At 41.7% G+C, this 26052-nt stretch overlaps 1 protein-coding gene across 2 annotated transcripts in view; it reads left to right on the plus strand.

Annotated features, from left to right (window-relative positions):
* Positions 1–2218: 2218 nt before the first annotated feature.
* The window catches only part of TWIST2 (twist family bHLH transcription factor 2), a 73429-nt gene continuing 49595 nt past the window's right edge, over positions 2219–26052 (plus strand). The window contains exons 1-2 of one of the 2 annotated variants that reach the window (XM_074966928.1): positions 2219–2938; positions 23817–23909. In XM_074966928.1, coding sequence (XP_074823029.1) covers positions 2418–2900 — 483 coding nt within the window. In that variant the 5' untranslated portion in view covers positions 2219–2417 and the 3' untranslated portion in view covers positions 2901–2938; positions 23817–23909. Of the gene's footprint in view, positions 2939–23816; positions 23910–26052 lie in introns of those variants that run through there. The other variant, XM_074966927.1, reaches the window with a different exon arrangement.

A 26052-nucleotide genomic window follows, 5' to 3' on the forward strand; every position in this document is an offset into this window, starting at 1 on the left:
AGTGAGTTCCAGGCATTCCTTCGCCCAGCAAAGAGCGCCTTCCAATCAAACCAGACATTATTTTTCCATTAATAAGTGTTGATGCTCACTGGAAAACTCTGCAAAGAAATTTGTTCAGAAACAATTCTTCTGATATAATTTTTTCCTCGTTTTTTTCCTTTCCTTTTCTTTTCTTTTAAATTATTATAACTGAAAACATGATCTTTGCTGCTCAGGAATTCATCTGTTCCTGCTATTTATTCTCCAGCTGAAGTCACGGGGCCAAATCCTGTTCTCATTTTACTCGGGATTTATAGGGATACTACAGATTTATGCTACTGTAACTGAGAGCAGGACTGGGCCCTTTCTCATCGGTTTGATGCATCAGAATCATTGTGCCAACTACTGTCCTTTTTAAGTCACAAACCAAACATTGTGGTTTCAAAGGAGGAGAGAACTGGAGGAGCAGATATCAAGGCTCCTGTTTTCATGGCAGCGCCGTGGATATTAACAACAGAAGCGGGACACAGGGCAAAATGCCAACCTGATGTGATAACTAACCAGCACTGTCTCTCCAGGGAGCATTCTGCAGGGTTTTCCACAAGGCATCGCCTGCTCTTTCAGTGAGCCATGGTTCAGACTGCGATGGGTTTGTCTGGGTGTGTCTGTCACCTCCGTCTCTCATATCTAGCCAAGAGATTGCTCCTGCTCCTGAGGTCTTCTCCACACCCCCTGCCACTCCGGCTCACCACTCAGCCCCACCGGTCTCTGCTTCTCCCGGTACCTCTCTCTGTCCCCTGCTCCTCCTTTGTCTCCCCTGTAGCTATGTCCCCTGAACTTGACTCCACCCTGTGACCCCTCACCCTCTGGCACCTCCAACTGAGACTCAACCCCCACATTCCCTGTCTCTTCCTGGTCCCAAAATAGTCCTCTCAAGCAGCCCCCCGTTATCACCCAGTCTCTGCCTCCCAAACTCCCTCCTCCACCTCCCCAGCCTCTGCCCCCACCCCCAGGCTTCTCCTGCCATTTCCTCCCCCCAGCCTCTGCTCCCCCCTCCAGCATCTGCCCCCCCCCAGACTCCCCGCTCCATCCCCTGCCCCCCAGGCTCCCTTCTCCATCCACTCTCTGGCCTCTGCCCCCCCAGCTTTTCCCACCATTTTCTCCCAGCTTCTGCCCCCTCCCCCTCCAGATGCCCCTTCTTGCTGGCTGTGCAGGGGAGGGGCAGGGAGGCTGCCTCTGGGCTGCCTCAGCACAGCTCTGTGCTATATATTACAGCTAGCAATGATGTATTTCGCTCCTTTGGGTACCATACACATAATATACCCTACTACTGGAATCCTGATCATTTTAGATCACTGTGTTGTAAATTGCAGGAGTTGCTCTCATTTTGCTTTAAAATAAAATCATTGACTTTCATCACTTTGATCACAGTTGGGACTTAGCCAATGATTTCTTCCCATCAGCCCAGCACAAAGGTCTAAGCTACTTCCCTAAGCTACTGCAAAAGAAGTGGCAGAATGAATGTCCTAAAGGCTGAAAAAATGAGGTCTTTTGTGTATCATAAGGAGACAGAGAAGCTGTTAAACTGAGCAAAGTGGTGTAAACCTTACTAGCAAGATTGTCATTACTTTGTGCACTCAAACAGCTAGGGAGGGCGGTGTAAGGGGGTGTCTGGCTGTCATTCCTCCCTCATTAAATTTTAGATCAGAGGGTTGACATGAGTATTTAAAGCAGAGCCCTTTTGCAAGATCATTCCAGGTACCAATAAAATGCTTGTGTCATAATCCCTTGCAGAACCTATAGCCTGGTGATGCAGCCTGAAGTTTTGTCTTTCAGGTTGAAAATAAGCAGTGACATTGTCCTAATGCATTATCAGTGGGGGCTGCACTGGATACTTTAATGACACAGCGTTGCATGCCTGTTCAGAACCTAGGCACCCTGCAAAGTTTACAAACAAAATAACCACCACTGAATTAGCACGTGAGGTCTTCCCACAGCTGCAAATATATATCGAAAGGGGGAGAGGGGAGCGGTGGTTGCAAACTGTCTTTTATTGGAGGTGCATTCCCAAGATTTTAGTTAAGTGTAACATAAAACTGTGAAAGTTTAGCAGGAGAAAAGCTTTCCTCCCACTAGCTTGGCTGTCCAATCAGAAAGGAGCCCTGCACCTCCCTCACTTCTGACAACTATTTAGCAACCGAGCCCAGCTAAAGTTTCCAAAAAAGTTAGAATAACTTCCTCTCTCCAAGACCTCAGTTTTTGCACAACCCCGTCCTTGAAATAAGAGCCCTTCAAGCAACCTGGAAAACGTCTGGTCAGCAAAAAACTCCTGTTTTTTCCAAAGGATCTGTCTCAGGAATTTAAAACACATTTAAGACACACTCACACCACATCAGGAGGGGGGAAAAGTCCCTTCCCCTCCCCTTCTTGCAGAAAGAATGGAAGAAAGTTCCAGTTCTCCTGTTTCCCCTGTGGATAGCTTGGGGACCAGTGAAGAGGAGCTGGAAAGGCAGCCAAAGAGATTTGGCAGGAAGAGGAGATACAGTAAGAAATCCAGCGAAGATGGCAGCCCCAACCCAGGCAAGAGGGGGAAAAAGTCCAGTCCCAGCTCCCAATCTTACGAAGAACTCCAAAGCCAGAGGATCTTGGCCAATGTCAGAGAGAGGCAGAGGACTCAGTCCCTCAATGAAGCCTTCGCAGCCCTGAGGAAAATCATCCCCACGTTGCCCTCTGACAAACTCAGTAAAATCCAGACTCTCAAACTCGCAGCCAGGTACATAGACTTCCTCTACCAGGTCCTACAGAGCGACGAGATGGACAATAAGATGACAAGCTGCAGCTATGTGGCCCATGAGCGGCTTAGTTATGCCTTTTCAGTGTGGAGGATGGAAGGCGCTTGGTCCATGTCTGCCTCCCACTAGCCAGCACCTGGGCAAAAGCAAATACAACTGCTGAAGGGGTAGGTACCTGGTTCTTTCTTTTTACTTCTAACTGCATCTTATTGAATTCTGCCACAGGTCTCCTTGTTTTAGTGATGAAGCTTCACATCGCCTGTGCTATAACGTAAATATTAAGCTTGTTTTAAATGGGGAACACAAAATGTTATAGCCCCTTGAAAATCCAGCAGCCATCCAGAAGTAAGGCAGAAAGGATTCAGATGATAATCTAGACGGGGAGAAAACATTCCTCTCCATCACAATGTCTCAATGATTCTCTTGTGTAGGCCACAAACAACTAGATTAAAAATCAAGATTACATTTGTTCCCCCTTCCACTCACCCCAATCCAAAAAGAAGAGAAACTTCTAGTAAGTAAAACATCTGATATGTTCAGATTTAAAATCAATGTGTTTATACACTGCTGCTGTCTTTTAAACGGTTTGCTGCCAAGGGGGGAGCTGTAACGTTGAATGGCGAATGGTGTGAAATTTGCAAGAGTACTTTTCTTAGAGAAGAATTTAAAAAGAGAGGGAAAAGACAGCCAGTAAAACACACTGACAAGACCTGAAACAGCTGCTTGTTGGATTTGGTGGATGTCTGTGCTCTAAAAGAACCAGCACCTACAAAATAGGCTTTAAGTGTTTTTACAATTTTGCCATTTTGGGAAGGGGGAGGAGGGGCAGCTGATCCTGTGAAGAATAATTTCAGCTCTAATCTTAGTAACATTTTTGTATGATCAGCAGACGTTCTGTACTTGTTTGTCTGTGCTGTGTCCACTTCCCTTCCCCCCTTACAAATAAAAGTCAAACAAAGATAGAACAAACCCATTGTCAATTTCATATTCCGTTTCCCTTCCTTAGAGTGCCAGTAAAGTTAGGCTGGTATCAAACTCTTATGGACTTGAACATAGTTTCTTATTTACTCTGAGCACTGAACTCGTTCTCATCAGTTTCCACTACCAGAAAACAGCTTCCTCTTATCTTTCCTTTTTAATTGTATTGGAGTTTTTGAGCGGTGGGGGAGTCCGGAGGGCAGAAGGGGGAGAGGAGGTGTGTTTAGGCAACCCCCCTAAATTATTCTAAATGATGTAATAACTTTATGTTAATTAAGAAACACCTCAGAGTCATCTATAAATCATGCAGTATTTCAGAGTTTACTTATATTCCTATTGTTTGCATGCCTTGTACAGAACATCCAAAGATAAAATACAGAACAAAAGTCAGATAAGATAATCATACAATGAAAAATATGTATTAGTAAACAAGGAAATGAAAGTAAGGGGACACTCATATTTTGTAGTACAACACGCAGCAGTGTGAATGAAATTGGTTAATTATCGAGATGACATCAACTCCTTAAAGGAATAAAGAGAGCTCACGCTGGTCCATTAGCCAGAATTTTTTTCATACAAATCCCTATTTGTTTTACCAATAACTAGGACACAGACAAGAAACTTGATGCAATTGGCAACATGCATTTTAACAACTTCATGATTCATTTGTGTTTGAAATACTCTGTATTTTATATCTTCAGTAGAGTTTCTATCACCCCTTCATGAAGACCTAGAAATAAGTTAGTTTCATTATTCTAAAAAGTCTAACCATCCCACACTAACAGGCAATTTAAATCTTTAAAGTTAACTATTTTTGTTATCATGGCCAGAAAAAAAAGACAGGTCTGCCCTGATACATTATGTGGCTTTGCTGTAGCTTCAGCTGCAAACAACAGAACAAAGTAGCTTTTTCAAACAAACTCTAAACTTCAGTTTATAAAATGCATTGCCTTTCCCTCTATTAATATGGTTTTAAAAAGGCTAAGGCAATAAGAACAGGGAGAAAAAAACCTCCTTTATGGGAATCTTCTGTTGTCTTTGTCAAAAACAGATGTAAAATGTCTCAAACACATATTTCTTTTAGAAGGAGTTTAGATTGGCTGAATACTAAACCTCTACAATGGAACAATGCATTTATTCTGTTGTTTCCTAAATTATGTACTGTCATTAGTCAATTCGTTTTAATCTGTTATCTACTGTATATCCTTCCCTCTGCATTCTACAGTACATTAGGGGCAGATAACGGTATTTCAACTTTTTTCTTAAAAAACAACAACGTTTCAAGTGCAGTGTCAACAGAATTAGAGTTCAGATTGGTCTGATGAGAAAGATACTGAATGTGAGCACTAGGAGATAGTCCCTATATGGAGGAATTAGACAGTGAAGTTCAGGATTTCATTAATAGCAATGAAATAGCTAAATCTAGAGTTGAAAATTATTTGTGTCCAAATAGAGCTTTGAAGAACACGTTTAAGCGTATACAGTACATATTCATCTGGCTCATGCTGAACTGGTATACGGTATCTTTTCCATAACTTGGCCTCCCAGCAAATGTTGGAAGTGGTCTATTTGTTTCTTATTTTTCCTTTCATGACTTAACAATTCTTTCCTTTCATATTAAAAAAACCAAAACCTTCCGTTCAAAAAAAAGTGTGTTTTTGTGGCGGCACTGTTGAAAATGTTATTGCCAAAGAGCAGTGTGGCAAGCGTCTGGTTCTATCATTTATGGGCAGAAACAATTGTTTCTGCCATCCAACGCTACAAGCGCCTCAAGAAACTTGGTGAAATTTTCAAGTGTGGCTTATCCTTTTAGCATGGAATCCATTGTGCATGTGTCCCTCCGAGGAAACTTTGATGCACAAAAAGAAATTAGCTACGTTGTTTGGCTGGAAGAAAAAACATAGGAAACGGCTAAACAAATTTGGGGCCTGATCCTGTATTTTGTAGGAATTCTGCAATTCTGAGGATTGTCACTATGCGACAGAATGAAGGATCAGGCCCTTGGGACTAATTATATTACCCAAATTTCTTTGCTTTAGCCTGGGGTTTGAAAAGAAACAGGCAAGAAATGTTTCAGAGTAGCAGCCGTGTTAGTCTGTATTCGCAAAAAGAAAAGGAGGACTTGTGGCACCTTAGAGACTAACCAATTTATTTGAGCATAAGCTTTCGTGAGCTACAGCTCACTTCATCGGATGCAAGAAATGATTTCTCTTGGAAGAAGCTATAGAACCTGTCCCACAGAAGAATCAGAGGCTCTTTTTTATTCGAAAATCAGAGCCCTGGGAACTGGGGAAATGCCACCTGGCGTTTGAGAATGCCAGTAGGTAGATAACTTTTGCTGACGTATCCAGCAATCAGAGATTTTCCTGTTCTGTTCCATGTAATTAAGAAAACATACTCCTGTAATTTCAAGTGAAACAGCCACAACTTTTCACTTCAATTAGCATATCAAGCTATAGGATGTTTAAACAAATATACAAATTCAGGCAACACAGACACACACACCAGCACTCCAGCTGTTTACTACCTAGCACCTGCATACCTCACCTCACCCCACTTAATTATTTTTTTGGAAGCTCGCATGTCTGAGACGTTCCAAACAGTAGACAGTTTCAGAAAAAAAGATTCTTTTCCATTATTTCTTTTGGTAAGAAGCGTGGAAATATAGTACCTAATCAGAGGTGTCAGTAGGACAAAAAAAAAAGCTAGAACTAAAGCAGTGCAACCTTGCAAGCACCAGCCAAGTACTAATGATGATATAGTTCCACATCATAAGGTTAGTAAGATCAGTTTGTCAGCATTACTTTTTACATTTGAGTTACCAGTAAGGACTGTGGCGGGATTATATTTTTATAAAAGGCTGTATACGTTATATGAATTGATGCTTATATTATGAAAGTATTTGCCAACCTTGTTCATTCTGGAAGAAGATTTTAGTAAATGGGTGTATTTTATAACATCCTTGTGATTGTTCCTTAAGATTTGACTATGACTTAGGAGTTTCTTCAGTGGAAAAAGTGAGTAGATTGGTTAGCATCTCTATGTTGTTTTGTCCTTATAGAAACAAAACAATTTCTTCCAGAAACCACTCAAAGTGTAGAGCTGGTTAACTGTTGTTAGCTGATTGTATCATGATAGTATAACTAAAGCTCTTTTTTCAAAAGCCCAATTTTTTTTAAATGAACCACTAAAAATGTAAACATACTTATTTGACAGGCAAGTTTTTAAAGTTGGTATTTACGTTAATAGGTTTAGTTTTTACATGGTGGTATATTTTAAAGCCCTGCAAAATGCATTCTAGATGGTCTGTTTACATTTGTGTCTTTTCTTGGGAAAGAATAAATCTGCTACACAGTATCAACCAAATACATAGTCAACCAGCCAAAGCTAATGTGAGACAAACCACCCAAATAAAGGACACAAGAAAAAATACTGAAGAAAGCATGAAATGGTGTAAGAAGCCAATGTACTATGTATTATACATACATTCACACCCACATATACATATTCATACACACATTCACACATGCATTCGCACATGCATGAAGACCATTTTCTATTGCCATTGATTCATGCTTCAGAATTCCTGATGTACATTTCTTGATCATATGAAGGTAGAAAATATTAAGTCTGAGCACAATAGAAAGACATTTTGGCCTGAAACTGAAGGACAGTTTAGAACAATGACAAACATTTTGTTATTCAACCTACTGAAGTCAATTCTGCTTTGAAAGTCCTGTCACGAAGGAGACACAAGGGAGGATCATTGAGGAAAAATATAAATGTATACACTTTAGCTCAGTAGACCTAATTTGGTGGTCATCTGCACTGAATAGCTTCAAATTTAGAGAATACAGACTTCTATTTGTTAAAAATATAAATGTGCAGATTGCAACAAGGAATTGCGGATCGTCCTCATATTCTTTTTCTATATCTTCCTTCCTTTAGCTTTGTTAGGCTTATTTCATACATATATAGCAATAGCTGAAATAGTAAAACATGCTTGCTCATCGGTGCACCATCTTCTGTGCAACAGGGCAAGGATGGATTCTATAACTGCAGCTGAAATCTCTTTTGGTGACATATTGTGTCACTTTTCTTTCAGCAATAAAGTTACATTTATCGCTGTAGTTCTGCGGCGCATTTCTGTGTGGCTTTGAAATCTCCAAATCTAAAGTTTGTATGTCTCAGTTCAAGCAGGACTATTTTGATGAGTCGGGGAAGAGGTCGGAAAACACTACAGAACTCCAGAGTACAGTTAGAGCAATGCACACGAGCAGGGAATTAAGTTGCCTTTTGGTGAAAGCATAGATTCTTTTGTAGCTTTCTGAATAGGCACCAAGTAAGAGCAGAACACAATTTAATCATAAAAAACCAGCTGGGCTGTTAGAAAGAAAACCCCAGAACAGCAGGCCAGATTCTTAGCTGGTGTAAATCGACATAATCGGTAAACACCAGCTGAGAACCGAGCTGAACATCTCAACGGATTACTCTAAGTGACTGGAGAGTACTATATGCCAGCGCTTATGATTTACTTCTTAAGGAAATTTAGAAGTAAGGAATAATGGGATGTTCTCCTGCTGACGAACATCATCATAGTAACTAATTATTATCATACTAGATTCAAATAGTAAAATAGTCCACCCAAAACAATTCTAGATGCCCCAACAATGAATTGGATTTACAGCTGAAGGTGATGACCACTCAGCAGTGAAAACTAATATCTACAAATTATGAATTAACTCAGGTAGCCAATAAATCACACTGGCACAACAATCCCTGAGATTCCCACACCCCCACACATGTACCCTCAACTTTCCCCCCAAAACCCTGTCAAACAAATTGGATAAAATGATCATAACAGACATGTCAGTCAGCATTTTTGAAAGCTCTAATGAACAAATCAGGGAGCCAACCTTAGGCACCCAAATTTTGTGACTCTTCACTGCATTAGATGCTAATGGGGTTTTTTTGTTTTCATGGTGACATATGCTCTGCTTCTCACTTTATTCTGATGATGGCCCCAATCCTGCAATCAGGCTTCAATTAGGTTCCACAAGGAACTCCTTGAGCAGTTACAATTGCAGGATAAAATCGCTCTTCAACGTACGTCTCCCCTCCTTTATATTAGATCAGGGCTTTCTTTTGGAAAATAGCGCAAGCCCCTTGAACTTCCATGCAAATCACCAGCTTAGAGTCTGCTGACTCCAAAATTTTGCCTTGTAAATAGAATCTATTCCTGATTACAATGACACTAGGAAAAGTCAGATCAATCCTTTGAAATGTGGATTTGCATCATTGTAAGAGTGGTTAGAGCCCAAAAGAAGTGTTGTTATATCCTGTGTGGCAATGGATTCAGATACATGTACCGTGCCTACCAAAATGTGGCTCTAATCCCTGATTAAGGCTTCTTGGCAATACTGCAGTGCAAATATGAAACAATCATAATAATCATATTGCTGGTAAGTATTACTTACCGATATATACCGGGGATTTTCAAAGGAGCTTAAGGGAACTATAGGCCCAACTACTGTTGACTTTCCTTTAGAAGTCAGAGCCTATATTTTGAAACTTTGGAGATATGCTTCTGAGAGCAAGGACTTTTTTGTTTAATAATTTTCATCTAGTCCAGTCAAGCGGCCAGACTGTATCTGTTGTAATGCTGTTGCAAATCAACTCCCCAAAGGACAACGCATGTTTTTCAACACAACAACGTCACACAGCCTAGAGGAAGCAGAGCATTCGTACCTTGCTCAGTAAAGCGTTCTCGATAGAAAATGTCTGTGTTATTTCTAGAAAAGATGCTAGATCAAAGTAACTTGCAATGTGCAATGACCCTGTTATATAGTCCAACTGAGAGTCTGTGGAAAGGAAAAGGCAGCAGGTAGTTTGACTGCAGTTCTGTTGCTCTCAAAAGAAAAAGTTACTGGAGTTCTTCCTTTTGGGGAGTTATTTTGTAAACATGAAAACATAAGACTACAATTTAGAATTGCATTTCTGCTTCTACAGGGGTCTTTTTGCATGTTCTGTTTTAATTTTGTAAGTTTCAATGCCAGCAGCACCCTGATATCCAATGCGTTTAACTCAATAAGTTATGTAAAGACAGCGGCCATGCAGATCTGGTTCGGCGGGGTATGCAGAAGTGATCAGAAAACAAAAAGAAAATTGCCCATTGGCTACTTCTGCATACGTACAACTAGAAATGAGCGACAGCCCCACCTCCGTGTCCTCTTCTTCTCTGCCTTTAAACTGCAGCTTGGAAAATAAAAAGCGGGCAGATGTCTACTAGTTCAGTTTGATTTATATTTACTGGACTAGTTCCAGTCAGCCTGTGCAAGCTTTAATTGAATTCTTAATAAGATAATTTTGTCTTGATAACCACCACCCCCCCAAACAAGTTTAGCATTTCCTTAAGAGATACAAGACCTGCCAAACATGTGCTCTAAAATGTGAAATTAAGTTTCTGATCAATCTGACCACCAAAATTCTGTATGCCATAATTTATATGATCTTTTGCTTTAAGCTATTTGGATATACTTTAAAAATCATATGTTTGTGTTTAAAATACAAACAAACCTAATTGCATAGCCAGGACAGACAGAGGGATCAACTCTTTAACAGCACCCCTGTTACAAGTCAGCTGACCCATCATGGAAAATTCTGGAGAGTGAGGGAATTTAATTGAGAGAAATGGAAAGGAGACATTTCACACTGCCAAAGGGTGCTCCTCATCCAGATACACATCCCACCATCTCCCTGCCATAACACAGAGGGTGCCAACGGAAAGTTATTGCATGTTGCTTTTTACACACCAGACATCACCAAGATCCGAGTCTGGCAAGCTAATCCCTGGGGCTGGATCACTGCTCCAATGCAGAGCCGTGCTGACTTCAGCAGGGCTCTGCCCACATGCACTAGCTGGCAGGATTGGGACCGAACTGTACTCAAACACTCCCAAACTGTGCTGGACAGCAGGCCAATCATTCAGCACACGCACGCACACATATGAACACAACTTTTCCTGTGTCTGGCTTCAAAGCCCAACACTCTAATCACTGCTATATCACAGCTCACAAGTGACTCCAACAGCCTGTTGACTAAAAACACAGTGTAGTACCACATTCTGGGAGGCAGTCTTCTCTCCCTTTCACTCCCATCCCCTTCACATACACCCCACATACCTCCCAAGAGTGACCTTTATTCAAGGTATAAATGGCAGCGAGGAAATGTATCACTGTATTACAGACCACAAAACAAATTTCTACACCAAAAATATGCATAAGTAAAAGAGGAGAACTGTGGATTAATTAAAAAAAAATTCACAGATCAGGTTAGAAAATATCATGATCAATTAAAAAAGAAAGAATGGTCTTAGCAGACTCATGAGACAGACTTAAGAAAAACGTATTCAACTATGCAGCTGTATATGTAGTACTACAAACGCAAGCCTTCCTAGGGGCATGTAGATATCACATAACATCGCTATTCTTTGCATCAACTCCTAACAATTGTGTACTAAGTCAATAAATGTCCCTGTTCCCAATATGCCTGCTGTTTGTGTGCCAGCTGAAATGGAACAACTCTGCATTTGAAGCTATGTAACAACTTGGATAATAACTGCATTGCGGCATGTACAGTGCAGGAATTGTTTAGATCCTTTGGCGATCAGTGCTGTAGAAAACCTTACAATAGATATGCTAGTAAGCAGATCTGTGACTTGCCCCTTGAAACACAAATGTTTGCATTTTTTTAATATCCTGCCTCAGGGACACATTTTTCTGCCTCTCATTTGTGATACTAATGATATTACAAATCTTTGTCACTTAACAATGAATCAACTCCTGCTGCCTTCTCCTTACCTATGGGTCATGCGCTTTGGTTTGTGACATCATAACCTTCTCTACAGCAACCAATTGTGAGGTCATATACTGAGTTTAAAGAGCAAAATAAGCTCTTAAAACAAAAATCCTCTTCTGGCAATAAAAAAGGGGGAAAGAACTATAATAGAATGACAGCTAAGCAGACTTCTTTCTAAACCCAATGTTCACCGTCAGGCATCAACTAGTCTTTAAGCTCTCTAAACATTAAGGGCCACATTCTGCCATTCTTCCTCAAACCTTCATCCTCAAGCAGCTTCATTAAAAGCAGCGGGGTTACAGTTACTCAAGGTACAAGGCACTACGCAACCTGAGTAAGAGAGGCAGAATCAGGCTCCAAACAATGCACCGAATTTATGACGATATAAAGACTAGCATCTGGAACGTTGTTACCGGATCCCAGCTCTTCTTCTGGAACATTCATTCTGTTTTAAATCCAATGCACTAATTCAGACTGTGCAATAATTACATCAGGACTGAATCTCAGCAGCAAATTATTTCTCCAGGGATTGTGGCGTTCTTTAGGATCCATTGTACCTGACTGGATGTAAAACTATCAGCAAAGCAAGCAGCGGTTTTGATAACGAATCCTGAACGCAGGCATGAACCCGAAAGAAAAGTTTCAATTCAGAAGCTGCTGCCTATCTACTAATGATTTAGGGTCAGATTTTTAAAAGTGTTTCGGTGTCTAAAGGTGAAGAGAGGCAGCTGGTGGGAATGTTAATAGTGCCGAAATTAATTAGGCAACTAACTCCTATTGAAATCTATGGCAATTAGGCGCCTAACTTGCCTATGCATTTTTAAAAATTCCAGGAGGTGTCTAAATATCTTCTAATATCTGTCCTTTAAGCATTTCACTGCTGGTTCTCTGTGCTGCTGTATTGCACGGTATACCCCTTTGAGATCCCAATGAAACATTGGTCAGATAAAGAAAAGCATCCCTATTCAGTGAGATCGCTCACGTACATGCTTAACTTGGAGCACATGCTTAAGTGCTTTCCCGAATCGGGGCCATTATTATTACCTAATATTTATACTGCAGCAGCCACGGCTGCAGGTCCCAGTCAGTCTCAGGTCAGACAGTCCCACTCACTCCAGTGGCATGAGAACGGTCGTGCCACAGGGCAGCCTGTTTGTTTCTGGAGGTGCAACGATTTTCTAGACTAAACGCTGCCACTTGACGAGAGACTCTGATTTGATAGGGCATGACAAGATCAGGGTTGGGGGATCAGACTCATGTTTGTATGGTGCGTAGCACAGTGGGGACCTGGTCTGTGACTGGCGCCCCCTAGGTGCTGACACAATAGAAATAATAATGATCATCAAGGCATACTTAGTGGCAGCATAGGAGGTACACACTCAAGTCTTTTCTACACTCAAACATTGTACCTCTGTAACAGTACAGTTAAAGCTGTACAAACCACCCCAGAGGGGACACAGTTATATAGTATAAATGTGCCTTATACCAGTATAGCTTATCCCTGTATATAAGACATACCCATACAATTCACGCTGATAATGGTATGATGACTGTGACCACAATGGGAATGTACCAGTATAACTATTGTGGTGGGCAAAAAAGAAAATTACACTCCTAGATGATAGTGGTATATCTGTACAAAAACTGTGGGTACACCAGGCTTCAGCATGTTAAAATAGTGTTAACCCCCTCTCACTCTTACACACGCACATGCACATACACACCCCTACCATGACACATTCATTATGGACCTAGTCTGAAACCTACGGAAGTCATTGCAGGTATTTCTGTTCATTTCATTGGGCTTGCAAGTTCTTGCAAACCTCTCATCCTCTCCCTACCAAACACACTGCAGAGCCGAACTTCTTCCAATACAGCATTAACCTAACAATTTGTCAGCATGCCAAACACACATGCAAACAACTGATGAAGATCAGACCAATGAGATAATATTTCTACCCAACTGAAATTTTGGTCATATGCTGTAGCAGCAGCCATGGTATTTATGATGCCAGCATATACCACTATGAAAAAAAAATCTCAAAAAGCTTCCAGTACATAAAACAAAAATGTTGTATAAAAATAGATCAAAATCAAGACACCATACATCACATTGAATACTGTTACTGTAGATTTGAGTTGTCATCTTTTAAGATGACCATTTATATTGTTTTGTCTGATGAGGTAAGAAAACATCTAATACCGTCAGTTCATCTTAATCCCTCTACTTTTTAGAGTAACATATTTTAGGTTCAATACTGCAGTCTGCCTGCACCCAGAGCTTCCAACTTTCTCAGTGGGGTTTTATGAATATTTTGCAGTTTTCACATCATGTGCAATGAAAAGGGCTATTTAAATCTAAGATTCTTTTATTATTACTACTGACACTAAATAATACCAGGACTTCTATCATGCATGGAACTTTCACATATCCAGAATGTTTCATTGTTCAAAGGAACTGGAGTACCTGTGTGTGGCTGCACTTTCTGACCGCATTTCAAGCAGAGGAGAAAACAGATTACACTTATGCTTTGAATGAGGGAGGGCTAGGTGGTGCTGCAGTTCAAAACACTGGTCTTTGAACTGTAGCGACCTGGCTCAAGCTCCAGTTTAGGTCACAAGTGAAAGTGAGTTCAAGGGATATTTTCCTCATGATCAGTCACCCTTATTAGAAAACTCATTGCACAAGGCTGTATTTGAAAGGGACACAGATTTGTTCTGAGCGATGCAACAGCCTAATGTACTAGGAGGGCACCTGAACGCTGTGGCACCCATACACCATCCTGCACTGATGCAATAGAATGCAAACATCATGACAGAGAATGTCGCAAAACAATCATTTTGTCCAATAGGATAAATGCAAATAGATGCCCATTCTCTTAGGTTTAAGTATTTCCCTGAACTGTGCACAGAGGATAAATGACATGGGGTAGAATTTTCAAAATTGAATTAGGTGTGTAAGTTCCATTTTCAAAAGTGGCTTAGGTACTTATGCACCTAAGACCCATTGACTTTCAATGAGACAGAATAAAATTTTCAACAGTGCCTAAGTCTCTTAGGGTTGAAATATAACCCTTAGCTTCTCAAATTCCTTTTGACAATGGGACTGAGGCATTTTTGAAAATTTTACCTGTTTAACACTTCACTGTAAACTATGTAGGAACTGAAATATTGCCTGAATTTTTAAAAATACATTGCTTTAATTTATTTTTCTTTTATTGACACCGGTTGATTATTTTCAAATATCAGTACTGAACAGTGTTTATTATAGTTTAAAACATCATGAATCATTTTCTCCATGTTTTAAATTAAGTATAACAGATGGTATATTTACCAAGTAATTAGTAATTCCCTGTCCATGCTGGCTCCCTCCCTTTGTGCGTGCTATTGTCCAGTGTGTGCCTATTTCCCAATATTTTAAACTAACCCACAGCACAACTCAGCTGTCATACAATTGTATCTACCCAAATGGATTCCATATCTTTTCAAATTCTTCCATTTTATCCTCTACTACACAGAAAACTGCTTTATGAGATATAGTTTTAATTAAACCAGATTAAAACCTCCATTTTTAGAGAGGAGACCTATTTCTTTGCACCACCACTCGACTGATCAGTCTCCCCTTTTACCTGTTATTTCAGGCATGTTGATCAATGGCATACACCACTGAAAGATTTCAGAACCATTGTCTTTGCAGTTATTTCTGATATGCCATTCCAATACATTCTGTTTGACAGCCACCAAACATAAGCTTGTAAGATCTTCAGGGGAGAGATTCTATCTTCACATATGTTTGTACAGCAGCTAGCACTCTGGGGCCCTCTGGGAGCTGCTCTAGTATAAATAACTGCAATCTAATATCCCCAAATCTAGCATTTCTTACACTACACCTTATTCACATGCCCTCAAAAGTCTGCTTTTCTCTGTCTGCAGCACTGTGAAAACCATCTATTATCAGAGGGGTAGCCATGTTAGTCTGTATCCACAAAAACAACAAGGAGCCCGGTGGCACCTTAAAAACTAACATATTTGGACTATGCCCAAATAAATCTGTTAGTCTTTAAGGTGCCACCGGACTCCTCGTTGTTTTCATCTATTATTGTTATGAATAACAACTTGCAATTTGTAAGCCCAAGGTCCCTAACCTCAGATGTGCTTTTTTAATGAAGTATTGTTCTTCAGCTGAATTTTCTAGCTGGGCTTATTGAGATCGAAGAAGTCCAATGTCAGTCAGTAGCAAAAGGAGATCACAACTAAGGTCCCGTTGCTTGGATTTTCCACTCTCCTGATTAAACTTCATGGCTTCCTTAGTGAGAATGGGGGAGGGGGGGAATGTAAAGATCATTCTCCCCCTCTCAAGCCCACACCAGCTTGGTTTATAGGTGATAGCTCGCAGATTCCAAGGCCAGAAGGAACATTGTGATCATCTAGTCTTCCCTCCTGTATAGCACAGGCCAGAGATTTGCCCACAATAATTCCTAGAGCATATCTTTTAGAAAAAGATCCAATCTTGATTTAGAAATTGTCAGTAATGAAGAATCCACCATGACCCTTGGTAAACTGTTCCAATGGTTAATCACTCTTAAAAAGAAACATTGATACTACCTGTCAAAATTCTGCCAAGCCTAGTTATAGTGAAGTGAGAAGTGGTGGTGTGTAATGGGGAACAGCAGTCAAAACCGCTAGGGTCTAGTCGCAGGTTTGCCACTCACTTGCTGTTTGTCTTTGGGCAAGTCATTTACCCTGTCTCTGCTGTGCACTCCCTGTCTGGGGTTGGTCTGAGAGTGTCATAAAACGCTGTAGAGAGAATTTTTATTCCCCTGTAGCATCCTGACATCCAGCTGCTGATAGAGCACCTGCCACATCCGCAGCCTGTTGGTGCTTTAAACCACTTAGCACAATGAGAGAGTTAATTCAATCAATCTGCTGGCCAGCAGAGGAGAATGAGGGGGTGCCCCAAAGGATGCTCTCCTTTTCTAGCTAGTTCACCTCTTGCATAGGTTGCACTAACCACCTGTATCTACAGCACACCACAGAGGGAACCCATCTAACGAATGGGAAACAAGTGTAACCCTGTCACTCTTAGGGTCCCAAATTATTTAGACCTTGAAAGGTACCTAAGGGATTTGCACACCCATTTTTCATTGGTGTGAGAATTGGGCACCAAAAACTATAGGCAGCATTTAAACTCTCAATCTTAATATGAGAACAAAAGCTCCATCTAATCTCAACACTGCTTGTGCTGACCTAGCAAAAGGGGCTGTGTAGTGACTGGAATTCACTGCTAGGCACTTTTCCGACTTTGCGCTGAAGCTCCCACCATGCAAAGCAAATTAGCCTGCCTGGCTCCCAATGGAAGCTGAATCAGACGGGAAAGAGGGGACATCCCCTGAATCCCAAACAGAAAACGCTTACATTGGGGGGAAAAAAGGGGGGGGGGAATACCTAGTTGACAACAAGAAAAGTGTAAAAATCTCACTGCCAAGGCCTGGACAGCTGTTCCTTCTTCTATGATTCTATGATTCACTGCTAGGCACTTGTCCGACTTTGCGCTGAAGCTCCCACCATGCAAAGCAAATTAGCCTGCCTGGCTCCCAATGGAAGCTGAATCAGATGGGAAAGAGGGGACATCCCCTGAATCCCAAACAGAAAACGCTTACATTGGGGGAAAAAAAAGGGGGGGGGGAATACCTAGCTGACAACAAGAAAAGTGTAAAAATCTCACTGCCAAGGCCTGGACAGCTGTTCCTTCTTCACTAACAAGTCGTGTGACCATTGAGATGCATGTTAAAAGCAAGTCGAAGGTGCCATAACTGCCACATTGCTTGTACTAGTCCTCCCTCTGGGAGTGACCTTAAAGAAACAGTCACACCCTAACAGCTATGTGAGCATTAATACTTTATACAATGAGCTCAGAAGAAAATGATGGGTGACCTCTTAGACATTTCCCCCCTCCCTCCCCCCCCCCAATCTCAGACATTTTAGGTCTGGTTTCTAATCCGGGGGGGGGGAAGTAATTTACACTGCGCTGCATTGAGGTGCCTTTTTTAGCATCCTACTAACATACATAAATAACAAGGTCTCCCGATTGTTAGAACATGCTCTACCTGGAGTTCCTGCACTCTTACAACAGCCCACAGGCGAAGAGTCTACAGCATACCTTCTAGGCCCAAATTCCCCCCAATGGAAAAGGATGCATTCCTTTTCAGTAATGCTTTGTCAATTTATAACAGAAGAGATTCTGGCCCTTTATTTCACTGCATCTACTGAACCACTTTTGGTGGCTTATAAAAATGTTAAAACTATTAGGGAAGAAATCAAAATTCAAAATGCATAGCTAAGGAGAAAGACCTAGCAAGCAGAAGGAAGTTCAGCTGGATTGGGTTCAGTGGAGGAGCAGAGCAAGAGAGAACTCCTAAAACATTAGCTGTCTGCAGTGTTGTTGTAGCCATGTTGGTGCCAGGATCCTAGAGAGACAAGGTGGGTGAGATCATATCTTTTATTGAATGAACTTCTGTTGGTGAAAGAGACAAGCTCTCAAGCTTTCAAGACTGAAAAGCTCTGGATAGCTCAAAGGCTTGTCTCTTGAAACATTAGTGTCGGTTCCAGACAATAGTTAGTAGAGCTGGTTGGAAAATGCTATTTATTTTCTGCAAACAATTTTGAACAAAAGGAAACATTTTGTTTTGTTCAAATTTTCTCATTTTTTAGACAAAACAAAAACTGAAAATTGAAACATTTTTCAGGAAAAAAACATCCATTTTCATTTCGTTTCTCTCTCCCTTTCCTTGCACTGGAATATTGTCCAGATTAGTGTTTCATTGAAAAGAAAAAAAAATTTCAACCAATTGTTGAAAAAACAATTTTCCTCAAAATAAAGCTATCAATATAAATTTGTTGTCCAGCTCTGTCTAGGATGCCTGTTCCGAATGCCAGTGGGAACAGGCCAGGTCTGTTTATGGGATAGGTGGTAACTTGATCTCCTCTCTGACAGTCTGAAAGGGGTTTTCTTGACTATCCTCCCACTGATGCACAAATATAATTAAACAATATTCCTTCATTTTCCAGCAGGTTAATATTCTACAGCCTCACATGCTCACCATTTAAAGGTGGCCAAATATCCCAACAACACCACGTCCTTAAAGAGAATACAGAAAACAACAGCAGAGAGTACGCACGGTTTGTCTTTGCGGCTCCACACTATATGCTGTCTCAGCTTTTGCTGCCTACTTTGTACCACACCTAGCACTAGAGGGCAGAGTGCACTGTCCCCACCAGAAATACATTGCTTAGCTCTATGATCAAGACCTCCTTTACTGCAGAGCAAGCTGAACCTAAATTCTGCAACCAGGTGCCTACATCCTGCAGCAAAGGCAATCAGTCCAGTAGCCTCCTGTGTTCTTTATTTTGGAGTGGTGGAATTGAGATGAGTGGGGGAAAGTTTATACTTCTCAGAGATATGATTGGAAGCTACCTGTAAACTCAGGAAGGCAGCACTACAACAATTCAAGTCTGAAAAGTTTTATTTGCAAGCCAGAAGGGCTAGAAACAACTTCTGTTTGTTTGCTTTTTAAATTAAAACATAGATTTAGTAGCACAATTCTATGGCAAGACGTGAATTCTATTGCAAATGCCACAGCCACAAAATCATAGATGACATGGGGTTCTGCCTGCAATGGAAAATAACAGACTCTCCTCCTCTGTGCTTGGATAGAAGTCAACCTTCCCAACAATTTCCTCTGAACACAATCAGCGCAGGTGATTAATTGAGACAAATTCTTACAGCTGCCCTCCTGGTGTAATTTACACCAGTGTACGACAGAAGTAATTCCACCAAACGCCAAACCAGTGTAAGCCTGGCAGAAGTAAGATGAGAACTGGGCCCTACAGGACTAACAAGAATCTAATAACAAAAGTGTGCCCTAATTTTGAAGCATGCCAGTACACTAACATAGGGTTATAAAAATGGTTTCAAGCCATGTCACATGACTAAGGTAAAATTATCTAAAAGGTCAGGTATTAAAAAATGAAATGCAAGTTACAAATAAAAGCAGAGATGCAGATTATACAGAAGCAACATATCTTGTTTGTGAACATCTGCACTTGTGATGTGCTGTAGTAATTAAGCAGATCAGATGACCACAAGAAATAAGCTATACTCTCATAGTGAACACCTCAAAAGACAGGTCTCAAGCTCCTTTACAGTATAGCTGGATACTGATAGCTCGGAGCCTGGTGAAAGAATTTTAGCTCTGTAGTTTGTTCCTGAGATTAGTCACATTTTCTTCCACCCTAGACAACAGATCCTCATTCCTTTTAAATTTTTAAGCAAAAAAGAAGGAAAATGCTCCTTTCTGTGCCCCTTACACGTAAAGTAGTAATGGTGCATACAACGAAGTGCAGTGCATCCTCTCACGGTATCCATTCCTATCGCAACCCTGAGACTTGTGCGTGTGAATGACAGATGCTGAAATGTGCTTCTGCTCTGGAAATACAACCCCTTTTGGGTGTGCCATATTTTGTCTGTCTTAACACGCTCAGTTGCAAGTAACCCTCCTGTCTAGTGTCATCAATTTTCTAGGGGTTCCTTCTAAAGACTTAAACACCACTGCTTGAGACCCCACCCAGAAACCTGGGAAACTGCGTATGCTCCTCGCAAGTCCTTGAAAGGCAGTGCTTCCCTACTCATAGGCAGTGAGCTCAGGGGGTTAACACTGAACTTGATTTGGGAGAGGGGCAACAGAATAAACTTGGGAAAGCCAGCAATTAATAAACTAATAATACTAGATAAGACTTCCCCCCCCCCCCAGGAGTCCCAGCCTCACTTATCCTCTGGTAGTTATAAGTGGCTGATGTATTCTAGCTCCTTCACACCTCTCCACTCACAGTTTGTTGCCCAGAGTTTGTGGGGTCAAAGGATGCTGGCTGGTCCTGGGATTCCACCACAAGACCCAGCTGAGGTGATTTTAGCTTTAATTCCAGGGTAGTCCTCTCTGCAGCTGAAGTCTAAGTCACCTCAGCTTGGCACAGTTTGTCACTTTGAAGCTACCTCAACTCTGCACTACCCACTGTTTTGTAGCAGTCTCAGCTCTGCAGAGAGAGGTCAGTGATATTTAGGATCCTCAAAGATACTGGCTCTCTGACCCAACTGTGCCTGAAAGCAGTCTCAGTCAGGTGACCAAAGATGCATTTTTGTAGATCTCTTATCCCTTCATTTCTCAACAGGGTCAACTGCATCTTTGTGCCCCCAAACTCAAAACTTCACCGTATTGTAATCAAAACACCCCAAACTGTCAAGTAACTGAAATGCAAACAAGGCTTGGCCTATTCAGTCATTTACTCTGGCTCACCAACAGGTAGCAGCAGAGAGCTCCCTGCCCACTAAATCCCTTGTCCATATAGCGTTCTCAAGCAGCCCTGGGTTGCTTTTCTGTGTTCACCAACAGGTGTCAATAGTGAGCTCCCAACTCTCGAGAGCTGCAGGGCTCTCAGGGTATCCACAACCTGTCAGCAGGATGAGTCACATTTTTTTCGCCAAAACTGCTTTTAAGTAGAAAATTGGGTTTTTGACTAAATTAAAATGTTCCACTGTCCTCAGAAAACTGACTTTTCTTTCAAAAACTGAGCACCTGAAAACTGAATTTTGGCTGGAAAACAGGAGGTTTCAATTTGGAAATGCTGCAGCCACATCACTCCCATGATGCAGTGGGGCAGCTCACCAAGAAGGGACATTATGGTGCATCACTAGAGATGTATTCTGGCCAGGCAGTCCCGCCCATAGAGGAGAACGGGGCCACGCGGCACCCAAAATACAACTCCCATAAGACACTGCAGCAACATTTCAGAATCAAAATGTCTGATTTCCTGCTGGAATTTTTCTATCTTGAATTTCCTGCCAAAATTAATTTTCATTTTGTCATCATTTTCCACAGAGAAAAAAATGCTTTGTCCAACCACGCTGTCAGCCCAGCAAATTCAATCTGGGCTGAGAGTCAAGCTGGGTTCTTTTCCTCTAATATCTCATCACCTGTTGTACCAATCGAAAAGCCAAATTCTCCTCTGGGTAAATCTCTGCAGCCCTTATTGCCTTCACTTCTATCTGTATGAGAGTGGCTGTGAAATCTAGACTGAGCATTTCATAGAGTTTCAGGCCAGAAGAGACCACTAGATCATCTAATCTGACCTCCTGTATAGCACAGGCCACCCAGCACCTGCCCATGAACCCAACAACCATAATGAGGCCAAAGTATTACAGCCCTCCCCTCAGGAGACTAGACTATGATGTGCCACAGATGGCGAATGGGAGGGGGGCGGGATCAAGGTGCACCAGTGCTCGAGGCCCCACAACGGCAGAGAAATGATTAAGTGAGAGAAACCTAGCAAGTGACCCACACCCCCACACTGCAGATGAAGGTGAAAAATCCCCAAGGTCACTGCCAATCTGACCTGGGAAAATTCCTTCTCAACCCCACATATGGTGATCAGTTACATCCCGCGCATATGAACAAGAACCAGACAGTCAAGCACCAAAGAGGGAAAATGCTCATTGCCACCTTGGAGACCCAGCCCTCCCCATCCAATGTCCCATCTCCAGCCAGGGGCATCTTGATGGTCTGCAGAGTCTTGATTACTGGTGATGAGTGAGGCAGGAAGAACCCAGCTTGAATCTGAGTCCATATAAAGTGTGCAGGGCTGGCAAACAGAGAAATTACCCTCACAACTGTAAACTAAGTACAGCTGTTGGAGAAATGGGAAGTACTTTCTGGGCAATCTTTTAAAAGAAATGACTTTTTTTCTTTTTATTGAAAAATTATGGAAACATTTCTTCTTCCAATACAAAATGAACATTTCAGAAATGTACTTCATTTTTCATTTGAAAAAAATCACACGATTTGGAAGAAAATGAAAAAATGTTGTTTAGTTGAAAACCCACTTTAAAATGTTTTGACCGTCCAGGCACGGTTCTTGTGAGATCACGGAAAGGTGCTTGGAACCGCACAATAGAGGCACTGTTCAGAATAGAACTGCGCTTCAGAAGGCAGCTTTTCAAAACAGACCCCTGGGATGGAAAAGTGGGGTAAGGCGACAGGCATAAATTGCCATGCGTGTCACTAGCTCAAATGAACGAACGTGGCTAGCTGGCCAAACTACCAGGGAAGGCAATTCGCTCACATCACTTTGGCACAGGCCACTAGACCCAGAGCACTACATGGCTTGAAAAATGAGGGAGCATCTTGGAAAATGGCAGTCAGAAAAATAGCTATGGCGCCTACGGTCATGTCTCGGCTATGATGCTTCAGGCTGCTAGGCAGTGCTGCGTCTGCTGTGTGTTTGTTTGAATCCCCTGAGGGCCACTCAGGGATTTCTTGCTGGCTTTACTCTTGCCATCCAGCTGTTATCAGCTGTAGCGTGCAGGCTTGTGTCCAATGTTCTTCTGCTTTGTACATATCATCCATCGTCTGCTTTTCCCATCGTGGTGACCTGGTGGTTACTTCCTGCTGCAGTGCTGCACGCTCCCCACTGCTGCTTTCTGGTCAGGACCAGCTTCCACCTATCTCTGTAGTTGGTACAGTTATCTGAAGAAGGCTAATATTCTGTGTAAGGCATTGCTCTGAAAAGTCTCCTGGCTTGGATGTCAAACAAGACATTGCTCAAGACACTTAACCTCTAGGCCTCAGTTTCCCTATCTGTAAAAGAGGAAGGACAACACTTCTTTTGTCCCATCTTTTGTCTTTCCAGTTTGTAAGATCTTTGGGGCAGGACAAACACAGAGAGATTAAGTGACAAGTTCACACAAAGTATCTCTACAGAGCTGAACCCAGCTCGCCTAGGTCTGACCCAGAAGACCATCCTTTCCCTCTACTAGCTATGCTTTTTGGATGCCAAACTTACATTTGTCTAATATTTTAAGTTGCTTTTTAAAGCTGGTCGGGATTTGACCCTCTGGTTCCAAATAAACAATTGCTCTCTTCATGTATTTTAGTCTCCAACTAATATAGCTGCATCTGATTAGATGCATTTAACAGCTTTTCATTTCATAAATCTAAATTACAGATGTGCATTTCAAATTTGGAGAGAGACAAAAGTGAACGAGGAGGTTAAACAGCTCAATGTGAGTCACTCTAATAAGAGTTATTGTTGGTTTAGAAACTTACTTGGGCAGCGAATGCTGAATGAAGGTTTTACAGCCATTTACTTTTTGTATTCTAGTTCCTAAAACAAAGGTTTGAATCCGAAAAGCAAGAATCTGAAAGCACTGCCGAGCAGCTAGTAAAAAAACGACCCGAAAGAGGTGACCTAGAGAGGAGAAAAAACAAGCAAACATGAAAGGCAAAAGACAGACACACAAATTAACAAAGCAGATAGCGAAGAAAATGAGGATTGTAGGCTGTGCTGATCTCTGGGAACCGATCCAACGAGCTCAGTACAACAAACAGCATGAGCAACGGCTTTCCAAACAAACGGGAAGATGGATTGCATGGGGCAAAGTGTTTGTCATTTACAGTGTAATGACAAAAGTAAAGATGGTCCTGGGCCTGCTCCCACTGGAGTCGATAGCAAAAGTCTCACCGGCAAGGGGTCCGGCTCTGGAGATATGGTTTCCATTTAACAAACCCTTGGTCACATTGCAGAGTTACACACTGAGGGGGGAATTCCTCGATGTGCTGATAGAGTCTGTTTCATTAACCACAGTATCAGACACAAACCAGATCAGAGTCTCCATCAAGTGGGGACCCAGCTGCTGCTTGCTATGCTGGTGCATAGGCCCAGCTTTGGCCACAACAATTACACATAGTACTTTGCATCTCAAACCAGTAAACATTAGCAAATTGGCCCTTGTGCATGTGTACAAGGGCGTTGCATAAGAAGACTATGTAAGAACCAGGCATCACTGCGGCCCCTGTGCATGGCAGAGCACAGAGAATCCTCTGCCCTTACTATCATGGGAGTGCATAGCATATCCAAAAGGTTTGGAACCGGGCTACAGCTCTGCCCTTTTTACACACCCACTACAAAATGGAGGAGTGACTCACTGCGCCTAGGATCTTCAATTCCACACCAGCTCCCTCCATTATGAACTATAAGCAAATGGTACATCTAGCCCCAAGTAATTTACTAATTCACTTCAGTTACATGTTTTACACACTGGAAGCACAAGACTGAAAGCGAATCCTGGATAAATGGCGTAACTCAGGAATAGTGTCCGTGTCATTGCTAACGTGCACGATATATATCTACAGTGTCACTGTACTAACTTTGCAACATGCACATGAACTAGGATCCACACGCATGTTGGGTGTATATATGTCTCTACATTAAAGATAGACACAAGCCTGGGTATTCTGTCTGTCACTCATCTTTGCTATTAAAATCACTTCAAATTATGAAGACATTTGAAATATACCAACCTTGATTTCAAGAGAGAGGTTGTGCAATCTGTCTCTCTTCAAAGTGCAGGGGGTGTAGCAACAGAAGGACTGGCTTCACTGGGATTTGAGTCAAGGAGTGGGAGTTTATAGGTCAGCATCTGCAGATCTCAGGGCACAACCAGAGCCATCTGAGGTCTCACACTGAAACAGAATTTCACTAAAAAGCCTGTGTAAAGTGTCCCAAAAAGTTAGATGGGCTTAAAATTTCTGATGATTTTACTGTGCGTTGGCATTCAGATCAGTGTGTTAAGAAAATGTCTAGTTCCCTTAAAATTGACCAAATATATTCCACCATTACATTGCATAAAATATGCAGTTGCATATCTATTTAAACCAGTGAAACTGACCAGATTTCAGAACACAATATGTATATTCTGTGAGAATATTTAGGTATAGATCAAATATTTACTTTAGGTTACAGTTAAAGATGAGACCCGTTTCATTGACAATATGTGATGGAGCAAACAGATAGAGTTGTAGGAAAAAGATCTTTATTCACCATGCATAGCAGCCAGTGTTACATGGTAAGAGGCCTGTGTTCGTCCAATAACACCTTCGCCCCAGTTTACATCTAGACCCCCCACCCACGTGGTGTCACATCAATCTAGGTCCCCCATGAAACCTGATACTCCTTCTACAGTTCCACTTACCATGCTACAAGCCTATTCAAATGAACGGGACTATTCACATGCTTGCAGTTACACACGTGCTTAACTACCTTGCTGAATCGGGGCTGAAAGTACGAGTAATAATTCAGTGTTATGAGTGAAACACAAATATGCAGCTGACATCTGAGGCTGAACAGCCACTGCAATAGTACCCTAACCAGTAAGTTTAAATAATCATTCTGGCTTCTAGCAAAATGCATCTTCGGCCACATTTTCTAAACTGGCTGGCAAAATTATGGCTATTAGCCCCTCCATTTGTGCTGGCAAACAAGCACTTGAACATGCAAAACGAGACAACTGTAAGGTTTTGTCCCCAAATAAATGCAAAATTTACAAGTACTTCTGAGG

The sequence above is a fragment of the Natator depressus genome, chromosome 11 (assembly GCF_965152275.1).
Source record: "Natator depressus isolate rNatDep1 chromosome 11, rNatDep2.hap1, whole genome shotgun sequence".
Taxonomy (NCBI): domain Eukaryota; kingdom Metazoa; phylum Chordata; order Testudines; family Cheloniidae; genus Natator; species Natator depressus.